The following is a 15,552-nucleotide window of genomic DNA, read 5'->3' on the forward strand; positions in this document are numbered from 1 at the left end:
AGCGCGCAGACAGACAGAGAGATGCGTTTGTCATCGCTGCCATGATCACTCTAGTGCACTTGTTACGCGGATGTTGAGGAAGTGGTGGTTGTGGCATTTGGATGAGTATCATCCGCTGATTCACTACCGTGAGAAAACGAATCCAATGCCGCGCTGCTATGGACGCGATCGGCGTATCGCACACGGATCCGCTCGATGACTATGAGCTGATACACCGCATAGGCAGCGGGACATATGGAGATGTGTTCAAGGTAGGACAAAAGTGTCTTAGAAAAACGATTTCCGTAAACATTTCGTGCAAATAAGGCTTGTGTTTGTGCCTATATGATGCAAAAATACAATAACCAAAATTTCACAACCAGACCTTTCTTTCTTTCTTTCTTTCTTTCTTTCTTTCTTTCTTTCTTTCTTTCTTTCTTTCTTTCTTTCTTTCTTTCTTTCTTTCTTTCTTTCTTTCTTTCTTTCTTTCTTTCTTTCTTTCTCATTACAACAATGGCTAATATGTCAAGTTACCACAGATTCCACAGCTTACAAAAATATGTTCTAAGAACGTTTTGCTAACGTTCCCATTGAGTTATGAAAACGTTATGGGATGTTCTTTGAACATTTCATTAGTAACATTTAAAAAAATAAGACAAACGTCCAACTAATCTCTTCAGAAAAAAACGTACCATGAACATGCATGTTTTTGTGCAAGTTTTAAGAACTAATTATTAAGACCAGATAACTTTGAACGAACATTCTCGTTACTGGAAGAACGTTTGCTCATAACTTTGAGAGAACCTTGCAAAGTTCTGAGAACGTGCTGGGTTAGTTGTAGCTTGCATGGCATTTTGGCTAAACTATGTTAACCATGGTAAAAGGGATGAGTTTTTCAATCATGTCTTGCTGCAAAATCTCAATTTTGCATTTAAAAGACATCTAATAGCCGTCCAAACTCAACCCTGACGTCTAGGCTAAAACAAGGCAAATTTGTGCTGTCAGAAAGTCAGATTTAATAGACGTCTAACCATAGCACAAGAATGGACTAGTCATCAATTAGATAATGTGTCAAAGAAATTAAACCAAACACCTTGTAATCACTGTTGACTTTGCTTACATGATGAAATATCACACATTTCGCAAGTTATTTTGGCGAAAAACGACATGCTACCAAATTCAAGGTTATTTTGGCTAGAAGTGGGTTACTCATAGCCGGACAATATCGGGTCTGCAGTTAACCTAGACAGTGAAATGATATATATTATATATTATAGCATGTGCATTAAAGGGATAGGGCCTAGTTCATCCAAAAATGAAAAATTTGTCATCATTTACTCACCCTCAAGTTGTTCATCAATGAGTTTCTTTCTTCTGCTGAACACAAAAGAAGATATTTTGAAGAATGTCGGTTTTTGGACCCCATTGACTTCCATAGTGACTTCCATTTTTCATACTATGGAGGCCAATGGGGTCCAAAAACTGTTTGATTACAGACATTCTTCAAAATATCTTCTTTTGTGTTCAACAGAAGAAAGAAATTCAGCTTTGGAACAGCTTGAAGATGAGTAGCCTAAATTATGACATCATTTTCATTTCTAGGTGAACTATCCCCTTAATGTGTTGAAGGAACTAGTATTAACTACCAATTTCACCGTACGAGTGATGTGTGTACTAAGTGTCTGACCATGTTACACACTTTCACACTTCATTGACTTTGATGTTCAGCAACGCCCATGTGGCTCTGGCACGTTTAAACACCATAAAAAAACATGCGATTCTGCATGCACTGTGGAAAAAATGAAATGGTTTCCATTCTATGCATTGAACTGGTTATGGTGGCATAGCGTGCAACAGAAATAACAGGCAGTGAAAAACATTTTCTTTTTGCATATGAGGAAGCAAATAGTGAAAAAATTTGCAAACTCTTTATGCACTTTTTGCCATGCTAAATTGTCCAGTGACCTTGTGCCCCATTTGGGTGGAATTGAGTGTCCATTTATATGCCTGAACAAACATGAATCATAGCCTTGATAACGGAGAAAGTCACATTACAGGATGTGATCGAGTTCAGCAGGAAAGAAAACAGGAAATGAGCGCTGCTACTTTTTTTCTTCTCTACTTCACCTTTCCAGTGTCTGCTGATCCACTATTGGCTGCTGGTTACCATGGTTACAGGCAGGCAGCTTCATTTTTCAGTCTTGCGTAGACCACACCGGCACATTATGTTCCTTACAAAACGTATGATGGTTTTCAGTGGTGGCAGATGTTTTGACTTGCTGTTGTCGCATTTTTTAAAGGGATAGTTCACTCAAAAATTTAAATTCTGCCATCATATACTCACCCTCATGTTGTTCCCAACCTGTATGAGTTTCTTTATTCTGCTGAACACAAAAGAAGATATTTTGAAGAATGTTGGTAACCAAATAGTTTTTGGACCCCATTTACTTTCATAGTATTCTTCTATAGAAGTCAATGGGGTCCATCAACTGTCTGTTTCTTGTGATGTAGTGAATGAGACAATCACATTTATTTCATGTTAAAATATTAAGGCCTTTAAAATCTGGAACTGATACCCAGTCAAATGCCAAAGAGGTAGTGTGTATTTGCGAATGTATTAAAATACCTGCGGTACTTTGTGCACTGGCTTTTTATGATCCACTGCAACCACAAAAAAATTATGTGGAGCTTGAAAGTGACATGACACTACAGTTGTTGCGGTGGCTTGACACAAGCGACCTTACAAAAAAAAAACAACAGGAGGAAATTCCTCTTATTCTGACTGATGCAAAGGTTTGATGTCAACATGCGTTGCTTATGTAGAAGCACAATGACATTAAACTCATCTGCATAAAGCACCAACTTTGTTTCTTTGTCCTTATAGGCCCGTAGCATTAAGACTTCAGTCATCGCAGCTATTAAAGTGGTCAAACTGGACCCTGGTAGGTCATAAACTTTATTTGCATTGTATTGATATAGTGATGTTTACTATTGTTTGGCCTTTTCAGTAGATGTGGATGATATTTGAGTGGTCAATCTAATGTAAATAAATGTAGTCTAGGAAACAAAATTCTAGGCAATTATTTAGTCAAAATTTGTTCGAACATATTTTAAAATGGGAAAATTTCCTTTCTCTAAACCCTTCTTTAAACTCATTACTTCTTGACATTTGCATTTTTTTCTAATGCAAGTCTATGGAATTTCTGTATGTTTAAATAGTTTTAAACTATCCACTATTTATTTCATGTACCCCTTGACAATTTAAAGGGATAGTTCACCCAAAAATACATATTATAAGTAATCTACGGAGCCCCTAAGGGGACATGGTGGTGAAAAATAATGAGTCAATGCTTTTGCGTTCTGTAATATAACACAAAACATTTCCGAGAGAACGCAAAATCATTGCCAAAATAGTTTTTCCTCCCATCTCATATTTCTTTCTTCACCATTTCCCTTTAGTGGCTCCGTACCAATCCATATCCATTACAAAGTTCTTATGAACTTTTCAAAGCAGGAAACATTTTAATGACTATTAGCTCTTCAGGTTTCCCAGTTTGGGAAACCCTGCACTACAGAAATGACTCAAAAATACAGTAAAACGTTGTTGCCAGTTCCCTTATCATAGTTGCACATTGATTCAAGTCATTGTAGTGTCACTAATACCATTGTGAAAGCATTGTAGAAATGTTAGAAACATTTGACTGGTAAAAGATTTTGCCAGATAAATGTTCTTTGCAATGTCGCACATAATTTTAAAACACATATTGAACATTTTCGTTCTATTTTTATCCCTTTATGAGCAAGTTTCACCAAAATTCATGTATCATGGAAATTCTGTTCTGAGTGACCTAAAGTTAAGGGGGCGGGGCTTAACAAAGGGTCAATTAAAGGGATAGTTCACCCAAAAATTTTAATTCTGTCATTGACACCCTATGTCATTCCAAACCCCTAAGACTTTCATTCATCTTCAAAACACAAATGAAGATATTTTGGATGAAATCTGAAAGCTTTCTTTCCCTCCATTGACAGCTACGCGACTACTACTTTCAAGGCCCAGAAAGGTAAAGAAGACATCATTAAAGTAATCCACGTGACTCCAGTGGTTTAACCAGTTACCTACATTTTTTTTTCCCTTTCTGGGGCTTGAAAGTGGTAGTTGCGTAGCTGTCAATGGAGGGACAGAAAGCTCTTAAGATTTCATCAAAAATATCTAACGAAAGTCTTCCGGGTTTGGAACGACAAGAGGGTGAGTAATTAAAGACAGAATTTACATTTTTGGGTGGACTGACTCTTTAAGTCAAGTAAAATCTCAGATATCTGTTAATCGCCACCTACTGTTATTGTCCAACACTTATTATCTTAACATTATATATTACATTCATTCTTTACTGTTTTTTGTTTTGAGCTTCCGAACTGAAGATATCCATATCAACACATTAACACATATTCAGATTTTAAAACCGAACAGGATTAGAAAGGCCAGAAGCTGCAGCTTTTACTATTTTAATCTTTAGAGATCCATGTATCATGGTTGTAAATTCAATTTGAACTGAATTACTCACTGCTGCATCTGAATTTCAGATCAATCTTTTAATCCTGGTAAATCCCACTTTTTTTTTTTGGAGGTAGAATGTTGAAAACATGATAGCAAAGCAGAATCATTCAAGATTACAGACAAGTCCTCTTTTTCTTTTTCTGTCAGGTGATGATATTTCAAGCATTCAACATGAGATAACCATGATGAAGGATTGCACTCATAAAAACATTGTCGCCTATTTCGGCAGCTACCTCAGGTTAGTCCCGCAGGAAACTAATAAATAGGAAACTGAAGTAAATCTAACGATGAACTTCTTCATATTCCACAGAAATAACAAGTTATGGATCTGCATGGAATTCTGTGGAGGAGGATCATTGCAGGACATTTACCATGGTACAGTTCAAAGATTGACATCTATCTAATGTGTTACATGAATGCATATAATTCCAATTACTGTACATAGATGTTCTAGGACATTATTAGCACTGCAAGTAGTTTATCGATTAATCTATAAATGATTTTTTATTTGAAATGATTGGATACAAAAAGCTGAAGTGGTTGTGTTTAATGGTTTCAAAACCAAGCTTTGCTATATGTTGTTTCCGTATTTGTATGAAGGCTCATTCCGTTTGCAGTGGTTTCTGTTGTTATTTATATTGCCTGAAAGAGGATTAATTTATCAGCCTGAATAAAGTCATTGTGTTTCTGCAGTCACTGGTCCTCTGAAAGAGAGACAGATAGCTTATGTGAGCAGAGAGACACTTCAGGTGAGTACACTTTCAAGTTTTTCATCACTTTAGGTTCATGGCGCAATAGGAAGGGATTTTAAACTTATGCACGGTATATGTTTTTAGTGATCTGTCTTGGCATTAGGTTGTTTATGGTTGTCTTTTCACACTCTGTTGCATTTCACACTTTTAATCCACTCTTAACCCTGCATCAAGCAATGCTTCAAACTTTTAACACTGCAGCAATTTTGCAAGCAACGCAAAACTTAAATAGCAGCGACAAATGTTTAAACAGTACAGTGCTTGAATTTGCTGGTGAGTTATTTAGCAACAGACAATCAATCTAAACAATTAACTAAACAATGCTTCCATCTTTAAATATTAATGCGACATTTCTAAACCAGTTGCATGCCCATACTTGCCCAACCATTGTTATTAACTTATTATTAAATATGTAGGGATATATATTTACTTAAACTTTAATAGCAATATAATCTAAAATATTATCTAATTATATTAATCAATAATATTTTTACACTGTACATTATAATGTTATGATGTCTAAATTGAGCTTTTTACGATTTTTAGCTTTTACTGTTTTATTTTATTTCAACAACAAAAAAAAAAAAATAGAATAGAATTTTTATATCAGCCATTTATTGGTTATTGGTCTTATTTAGATATGAAAATTTTGGCCAATACCGATAACCGATAATTCCTTATATTTGAAAGCTGATAACCGATATATTGGCCAATTAATCTTAAAGGAGAAGTTGTATGAATTGTATGAATTTCTTTCTTCTTCTGAACAGAAAAGAAGATATTTAGAAGATTATCAGTAACCAGACAGTTTTTGGGTCCCATTGACTTCCATAGTAGGAAAAAAATATACTATGGAAGTCAATGGGACCCAAAAACTGTCTGCTTACTGATAATCTTCTAAATGTCCATGTCTCAATCACACAATTATAATAATGTTCTCATTATAATTTTAATGTAGCCTATATGACAGACTTAAGCTGCACATGTTGCACTTAACTGTATTTTGCTTTTTTGAAGAGATTCCAATCATATTACCAGCAATTCAAAACCATAATGGTGTACAGTGCACATCTAAAGTGTCTCAGCTGAAGGAAATAATCCATTATTTTAATATATCGGCCCAATAAAAATGGTCATCATTAAAAATAATGATTACATAAAAAATGTATATATATCGGCTGACACCGATATGGTGGCCGATGTATCGTGCGTCCCTAGTCTAAAAGTTGCAATGTAACTGAAGTAGGGACAGATCTTTCCTTCAAAATGTGACGTAAAGCCGCGTAAAAACTTAAGGCGGGGATGAGGTTCTATCCATAGATATCATATAAAGGCTAGATGTCTCGTCCGCGCTGCTGGCCAATGGAGGTCGACGTCCGCACACGGCGCCCATTTTACGACAGGGTGCTCGCTCACTCGTAACATGGTGCATGTACTTTTAAATAACCATAACTTGCTCAATTTTCTACCGATTTTCAAACGGTTTGGTTTGTTATAAACGTCAGAGATGTAGCTATGAAACTGCATACATATGAAAAATTATACAAATGGACTTCCATATGAAAGAATTATAGCCACGGTAATGACGTTTGTAAGAAACCAAACCGTTTGTAAATCCGTCAAGATTTCACCGAGATAAGAGGATTTGTGTGCATGCTGATCACTCACCTTAATTCACAGAGCCCTGTAGTAAGATGGCCGCCGGTGATGCCGGAAGTGACTCCGCCTTAAGACATCTAGCCTTTATATGATATCTATGGTTCTATCCATCAGTTGTTGTTTGGACAGAGGCAGATCTTATTGCAAGCCTACTTGTTGCCTTTTTTATTAACAAGAGACATGAAAGTCATAAACATATTAAGGGTTATAAGTACATTGTAATTGTATGATGTATTCTGTTTATTTGGAGAAAATCTAAATAAAGTATCTGATTGCGAGCCTGAGGTCATTAGTAAGAAAGGGGCGGGGTTTAAGCAGACTAAATGATTTGGAGAAATCTGTCGTTTCACCGAAAGATACATTTTGATTTTCAAAATGTTTCAATTTCAAAACATTCCTCTAAATATGCAAATAAAAGTGAAATTTCAACACCTTTCTACCCAGGATTAATTACTAATCTGGGTTAAAGGTTAGTAAAAATCAAACTAAACTCATTTATGCTGTATTTTTCACAATTGTTTTGTATTTGTTTACAGGGACTACATCATCTCCATCATGCGGGAAAAATGCATAGAGACATAAAAGTAATTTTACAAATCAATAAGCCATTATTGCCTATAACCATGTTGCCATGCAGTGTGTTTGATAAAAGTTAGTAGAGTTCATTATCTGTATATGAGTCTGTATATCTGTATATCTCTCTATAGCACAATGATGCATGTGAGATGATAGCTTGGGTCTGATAGCGTGGATGTGCTCATTGTGTCATTCTTGGTTGCCCACAGGGTGCCAACATTCTTTTGACAGAGCGAGGAGATGTCAAACTAGGTCAGTCAGGGCTTACCCCGGTCTCAGACACACACATGCATATATTAACTAATACTCCATAAATCGCTTAAATATGGCCTTTTGTCTCCCCTCTGTCTGTCTATCAGCGGATTTTGGAGTGGCAGCTGAGATCAACGCATCTGTTGCTAAGAGAAAGTCCTTCATCGGGACGCCGTACTGGTGAGTCACCAGTAGATATGCTACTTTTGTAAACAGTTCTTTTGTTTAGCGTTCAAAAGATTGGCGTTGGTGAGACTGCATTTATTATTAGTAAAAAGTACAGTAAAAACAGTAATAGTGTGAATTTTTACTGTTACTACTTTAAAGGGTCAGTAAGCGATTTCTGAGAATCATTGTTGAACACTGTTGATATCTGAAAACAACCCAAACAAACACACCTCTCCCTTCATTGCTCCGCCCCCAAAATCACACACAAGGCGAGTGAAAAAAAGATCTTTATCATAACAGAAGCAAAGCAAAAAAAGAACAAAAGAACAAAAAGTGAACATACAATACACAAGTATATACCAGGAAGAGTTTGTTGTTAGTCACAAGCAGCACACACTCAAAAGCAATGTTACCCATGCTTGAGAAGAAACAACACAACCTTGGTGTCCATTTTCACAACCCTTCTTTGTCCAGTGATATTCCTCTGCCCTTTTCTCCATTGTAATGTCTCTCAGCCATCTTTCTTTCTACAGTCTTTCTTCAAATCTCCCTCTCTCTCCTCCCCCGTCATGATTGGACACGCCCCCTACTGCTGATTGGCTACAAGTTTGTTGTGCTGCTCGGTCTGATTGACTTTCAACAGGGTTTTTCAATAATCACTTACTGCACCTTTAATTTTAAAATGTCATTTATTTCTGTGATGGCAAAGCTGAATTTTCAGCATCATTACTCCAGTCTTCAGTCACATGATCCTTCAGAAATCATTCTAATATGTTGATTTGCTGCTCAAGAAACATTGTATACATTTTAATTTACAGAACGTTCACTTACATGTAATAGATAACTATATGGGTTAAGGTTAGGTTTAGGGTTAATGCCTAGTATTACACAGTTATTATAATTACTATAAGTTCATAGAATGAACAGGACTGTAAAATAAAATGCTACCAAAACATTTCTTATTACTATCACAGCTGAAAACAGTCTTGCTGCTTAATATTTTTGTGGAAACTGTGATTCTTTATTTAATTTCTTTTTTCTTTTCAACATTATAAAAGTATTTATTGTCACTTCTGATCAATTTAATGCATCCTCGCTGAATAAAAGTATTAATTTCTTTAAAAAACAAAAAATTATTGTCCACAAACTTTGGAACGGTAGTGTTTATAAAACGAATTATCAGAATATAGAATATAAAATGCATATTGAATTGTGTTTAGTGGTATTATTCTATTATCTATAATAAAATAGTTTGTGAAACAGTATGCTGTAAGTATATCAAATAGTAGTGCATTTAATTCAGAGAGTGGATTCTAGTTTTCACCTCGGATTTATTTATCTACTGTATATTTAATTCCCTTTTGGGTCAAATTTAAAGCAGTTTGATCACATAATGAGTCATGTTAAAAATCCCATGTCCGATTGCTTCTGGCTCATTTGTTATTTGCTTCTTTCATATATTACTTTAATGACTTTCTCTCAGGATGGCCCCAGAGGTTGCGGCAGTGGAAAGGAAAGGGGGTTATAACCAGCTGTGTGATATCTGGGCGGTGGGCATCACAGCTATTGAACTAGCAGAGCTGCAACCGCCTATGTTTGACCTACACCCTATGAGGTTTGAACACACACACACACACACACTTGTAGACCCTTCAAATCTTTTAACATCCTGTGATAGTTACACTACAAAGTACATTCCCCAATGTTAAAGGTGCGAAAAAAAAACTGTTTTGCTTACTTCAAATCGGTTTACACAGTTTGAGCCAGGCAAACTTTGACCCCTTTGGCAAACTTGAAACTTGCTTTTCTAAAAACCAACAACAAAAACAGCAATGATTAATAATGTTTTCACCTGATGCTGCAAAGAGTGATGTTAAATTGTCTAGCAGACAACTCAAAACAAAAAAGATGCAGCTTTTCCAACCCAACGAGGTGTCACATGAATTCGCAAGATGTGAATCGTATGAAAATTTACGATTTTTAGTAAAAAGTAATCATGAAGGCCTTCTGAGGCTTAAGCAGATCGTACAAAAACATACAAATAAACAGTGTTGGGGTTACATGTAACAACTACTCTGTTGCATGGAACTAGTTACATGTAATGGCGTTACGTAATTAAATTACAAAATAAATGTAACTGTAATCAGTTACTGAGAAAAATTGTGTAATTAAATTACAGTTACTTATGAAAATGTTAACGATTACAAAGGGGGCTACATCTGAATATTTTCTGTAAAAAGCTAGGATATGTTGAATAATATTAATTTGTTTGTTTTTGATGTGCACGATGCCTCCTGCCATTTAAAGGCCGTATTAAAACGATGCTATTCTGATGCTTTTGATTGGATCTAAATCGCAGCGCTATTTTTGGAATTTGCATAAATGGTTGAATTTGCAGGTTAACCCTGCCTGGTTTACATTTTTGAAAAGGATTAACAGTTGAAAACATTCGTTAGAAATTTTGAAAAGTAATCTAAAAGTAATCAAATGTAATCAGTTACATTACTTTAATAAAGTAATTGAAATAGTAACACTACTGATTACATTTTTAATTGGGTAACTTGTAATTTGTAATTGTACAAAATTGTACGAATTAGCCACCAATTTGGCAAAATGTAAAATCCTTATGAATTGCTACTGTATGAGATTGTGTCGGACTTTGACCGTTAGGTTATTTTGTTATTATGCCCTCAGAGCTCTGATGCTGATGTCCAAGAGCAGTTTTCAGCCTCCCAAACTGAAGGACAAGAACAAATGGTATTTAATAAAAAGTATAATTTCATCTTTGCATTTTATTCAGCTTGCGAAATCAGTGAAAGCAAGTTTATTTGCATAATTAGGTCCACGGAATTTCACAATTTCATCAAAATGGCACTCACGAAGAACCCTCGGAAAAGGCCGACAGCAGAAAAACTCCTACAGGTACTTGTTAACCACGTCTTTATTTTAGGGCTTGATACTGGCTCTATTAGTTAGAATGACCTTTTTTCTTCTTTTTTTTTTTCAGCATGCTTTTGTCACGCAGCTCCTCACACGTAACCTGGTTATAGAGCTGCTGGACACAGTCAATAACCCTGATCTTCAACAGACACACACTATGGATGAGAGCGACCTCGAGGTGAATTGAGGGCAATACATTTATTTTCCTTTTAAAATGGGGAAAGTTTTTTCCAAATCTTTTTAGATTAAAGCCAAAGTGTTGCAGTGTTTTCTCCAATCTATGGAAGCTTGTTTCCGGCACAGAATAAAAAATAAAAAAGGTAATTGCGACTTTTTATCTCGCAATTCAGACTTTTTTTTATCAGAATTGCATGTTTATTTCTCGCAATTTTGACTTTATAACACGCAATTGGGAGATATAAAGTCAGAATTGCATGATATAAAATCACAATTGCCTTTTATAAAGTCAGAATTGCGAGTCAGTATTTTTTATCCTTAGAATTGGACATTGGACTGAGAAAAGATGTCAGAACTGCGAGATATAAACTGGCAATTGTGTGTTATAAAGTCAGAATTGCGAGATGTGAATTTATTTACTCTGCAAAGAGTTTATTTCTCGCAATTGTGTTTATATCTCACAATTGCAAGTTTATATCTCGCAATTCTGACTTTATAACACTCAATTATGACTTTATATCTCGCAATTTTGAGAAATAAAGTCAGAATTGCGAGATGTAAACTCGCAATTGAGAGATATAAAGTTGCAATTATCTTTTAAAATGTTTTATTCTGTGGCGGAAACAAGCTTCCATACCAGTCCTAGTTCAGTGTGAGAGAAATATAAGTGATCCAGTAGTAGACTGACTTTTTTAAATGTGTAAACACTGTTACTGTCGTGCTTATCATGCTGTGTTTGCTTGAACAGTCCAACATCATATTTGGGAAACATGTTGGAAACAGGGTCAATGACATAATGCTCAATTGTTTGTCTCAGATCTATTAGTTAATTCATTCATTCAAAAATGCATGCTAAAGTAATTCATACATGAAATGACTTGAAAGCGCTTTTTAATTTTTTTTAATTTTGGAATTACTTTTGAGGGGCATCAAGTTAGAAATGTCAGGGTGATACTAGATCACATAAAAGAATGAACATAATATAATTTAGAAAATTATAATTTTGTAAAAATAGTATAAATATTCTGTATATTCTGAATATCCTGTAGCTTAAACTGTAGAGCGTTGGCGCTTGCAACGTCAAGGTCGTGGGTTCGATTCACAAGGAAAGTAAGAACTGATAACAATATAAATGTGTACCTTGAAAGATAATGAATAATAATGGGGATAGTGAAAAGATAATTGTGGCTTTAATTTCACAATTCTGACTGTTCTCGTAATTGCAATTAAAATGTCACAATTCTGACTTCTTTTCTCAGAATTGTGAGATTTTAAACACGCAATTGAGAGTTATAAAGTCCAAAGAATTGATTTTATATCAAACAATTCTGACTTTATAACTCGCAATTGCGTGATATTTTATAACTCAGAATCGCGAGATATAAACTCGCAATTGCGAGAAAAAAAGTCAAAATTGTGAGATAAAAAGTTACAATTACCTTTTTTATTTTTTATTCAGTGGCTGAAACAAGCTTCCATACAAAACAAATTAAACTAAAACTATAAACTAATTCTTACTAAAAAAAACTGTAGCCATTTTTTGAAATTACTAAAACTTGAATTAAAATGAAAACAAAATATAAAAAACCTAATTTAAAATATTATCAAAATTATAATAGTATATATCAATGATACTAAAATAACATACACGTGTTCAAGGCACAGTATTATGTTTTTTTACTTGATAGTTACAAGTAATTTCGGGTCATTAAATTAAAACATTAATTTTATCAAGGTTTTTCAAAAACAAATGAAACCAATATGAACACAAACAGTACATTTCTGAGAATGTATTTGTCATTGACCCAGGAATAATTATTTTTGCTGTTCCATTTGGTGCCACAAATGGTACAAAAATGGCACGCTTTAAAACTCAAACTGTACGTAGACAGTAACAGTAACTCGACATGTGACATATATGACTTTTAACATTACTTCTCTGTACAGTGCTTGTTTACTGTAAGGTAAAAGGTCTTGATGTGGTTATAGAGCTTGTGTTAGTGTTTGTATTTCTGTGTGTGTGTTTACAGACTTGCAGTGTCTTACCTGATAAGATTCATTCTCTAGCGAAAATTCCTGTTCAGAGAACTCTGTCTGAGGAGCAATGTGAGTCCCGTTCATACTTCAATACCCAGTAACACAACTAGTTTTACTAGTTAATATGTTATTGCATCCGATTGCAGATAGATCATTTTTATATTTACATTTGTTCAAAAAACACATTTTGAGTATCTAAAAGAAAGGTCTTTACTTTGATTCAATAGTCGGCTTCAGTTAATAATCAACCATTTTATAAACGAATGGGTTTATATCATACACTTTTAAATAAATAATTGTATATTTGTACCTGAGGTCTACTTATAATATCACAGTTTCTTGTACTAAAAAAGTAATTTAGTTTTTCATGAGCATTTTCTGACCCTTAGAATTAAAGGGAAGTTCTCTCAATAATGAATATTGAGTCATCATTTATTTACCCTCGTGTCATTCTAAAACTATATGACTTTCTGTCTTCTTTCAAACATAAAAGAAGATACTTTGAGAAATGTCTCTGTTATTTTGTCCCTACAATTGAAGTAAATGAGCTCTAATGTTATTTGGTTCCCAACATTCTTTAAAATATCTTCTTTTGCGTTCCACTGAAAGGTTTGGAATGACATGAGGTTAGAGAGTAAATGATGATAGAATTTTCATATTTGGGTAAACCATCCCTTTAAAGGGTTAGTTTACTCAAAAATGAAAAATATTGTCATCATGACAATCCAAACCTGTAAGACTTTCTTTAATCTTCGAAACACAAATGAAGATCTTTCTTGAGAGCTTTCTGTATTTCCATTGACAGCTACGCAACTACCACTTTGACACTTCAAAAAGTTCATAAAGAGATCGTAAAACTAATCCATATGAATTGAGCGGTTTAGTACAAATTTTCTGAAGAGCCACGACTGCTTAATATGATGAACAGGTTGAATTTAGGCTTTTATTCAATTTTTAAACATTGATCAGCGAACATAAACAGAAGTTCAACTGAACCTGCTTGACGCACGAGACAAACCTCATTGGTTCTTGCTGAAGCTCAAACGTGCTGCGTAACACGAGAATGAACCTCATTGGCTCTTGCTGAAGCTCAAACGTGCTGCGTAACACGAGAATGAACCTCATTGGCTCTTGCTGAAGCTCAAACGTGATGCGTAACACGAGAATGAACCTCATTGGCTCTTGCTGAAGCTCAAACGTGCTGCGTAACACGAGAATGAACCTCATTGGCTCTTGCTGAAGCTCAAACGTGATGCGTAACACGAGAATGAACCTCATTGGCTCTTGCTGAAGCTCAAACGTGCTGCGTAACACGAGAATGAACCTCATTGGCTCTTGCTGAAGCTCAAACGTGCTGCGTAACACGAGAATGAACCTCATTGGCTCTTGCTGAAGCTCAAACGTGCTGCGTAACACGAGAATGAACCTCATTGCTTGATCTTCCGTTTATCACAGCTGATGTGTGAGTTGATGAATGTTTCTATGTGAATAAAAAAAGCCATATATAGCGATCGTGTTTCTTCAGAAAATTTGGACTAAACCGCTCAATTCATATGGATTAATTTTACAATCTCTTTATGAACTTTTCGAAGCGACAAAATGGTAGTTGCATGGACTGTCAATGGAGGGACAGAAAGCTCTCAGATTTCATTAAAAATATCGTCATTTACGGGTTTGGAACGACATGAGGGTGAGTAAATGATGACAGAATTAAACATTTTGGGTGAACTATCCCTTTTAGTGGCCATTCTTGGAATTGTGTCTTTGAGAATCCCACCCACTTTACGTGTGAAATGATTAAAGGGATACTTCACAGATTGGCATTAAGCTTTGTATCAGTAGAAACCCGGTAGTATTTTTGAATGACCGTGCTTCCCTCCCTCATGTCCCCCTGAGACGATTTCTGTATTGTGTGTCTGGGAAAAAAACTCAGATGACGCAAAAATCTTCATTTTGTGTCATCGGAGGCTTTTTTGGCCAGAGGCTAGAGACTACAGCCAGTAGTAGGAGCTCGTTCCACATGAACCCGCCCATAGGGGGTGGGACCTCATGATAAAACGGCGTCTTTTAAGTTTCGAGTCAACTAGTAGCCTAGTTGCATCATTTCTTCCGATACTGCCCTCTGTAACCGGTAGGCGTGGCTTCGGAGTGGCCTCGTAGGGCAGCGAGGCAAGTGCATTCTGGGAGTTGTTGTCTTTTATCCACATGAGCCAAAAATACATTTTCTGACTTTTCTCAGTCTAGAATGCACCAACTTCTAAAATAATTTCACATTTCTACTACATAGATGACTCAATTTAAATACACGTTCATCTTTCCAGCGGTGAAATATCCCTTTAACAGCACTCACAAACACACAAAACCCTACCATGGCATCCAAACATAAACGATCATCAATATATCCTTTTAATGTTACAAAAATGTGTCATTTTTGGAGCTCATTTTCAGTTGTTGGTC

The 15,552-nt window shown here is 35.4% G+C and overlaps 1 protein-coding gene across 2 annotated transcripts in view; it reads left to right on the forward strand.

Annotated features, from left to right (window-relative positions):
• The window catches only part of map4k6 (mitogen-activated protein kinase kinase kinase kinase 6), a 26,468-nt gene continuing 10,916 nt past the window's right edge, over window positions 1-15,552 (forward strand). The window contains exons 1-13 of one of the 2 annotated variants that reach the window (XM_081391317.1): window positions 1-251; window positions 2,864-2,921; window positions 4,682-4,772; window positions 4,845-4,909; window positions 5,228-5,283; window positions 7,482-7,529; window positions 7,731-7,773; window positions 7,881-7,953; window positions 9,425-9,556; window positions 10,636-10,698; window positions 10,782-10,863; window positions 10,949-11,059; window positions 13,089-13,164. In XM_081391317.1, the coding sequence (XP_081247443.1) occupies window positions 159-251; window positions 2,864-2,921; window positions 4,682-4,772; window positions 4,845-4,909; window positions 5,228-5,283; window positions 7,482-7,529; window positions 7,731-7,773; window positions 7,881-7,953; window positions 9,425-9,556; window positions 10,636-10,698; window positions 10,782-10,863; window positions 10,949-11,059; window positions 13,089-13,164 (991 nt within the window). In that variant the 5' untranslated portion in view covers window positions 1-158. Of the gene's footprint in view, window positions 252-2,863; window positions 2,922-4,008; window positions 4,226-4,681; window positions 4,773-4,844; window positions 4,910-5,227; window positions 5,284-7,481; window positions 7,530-7,730; window positions 7,774-7,880; window positions 7,954-9,424; window positions 9,557-10,635; window positions 10,699-10,781; window positions 10,864-10,948; window positions 11,060-13,088; window positions 13,165-15,552 lie in introns of those variants that run through there. The other variant, XM_081391318.1, reaches the window with a different exon arrangement.

This window comes from Scardinius erythrophthalmus (genome assembly GCF_964197995.2).
Source record: "Scardinius erythrophthalmus genome assembly, chromosome: 17".
In the NCBI taxonomy this organism is placed as follows: Eukaryota; Metazoa; Chordata; class Actinopteri; order Cypriniformes; family Leuciscidae; genus Scardinius; species Scardinius erythrophthalmus.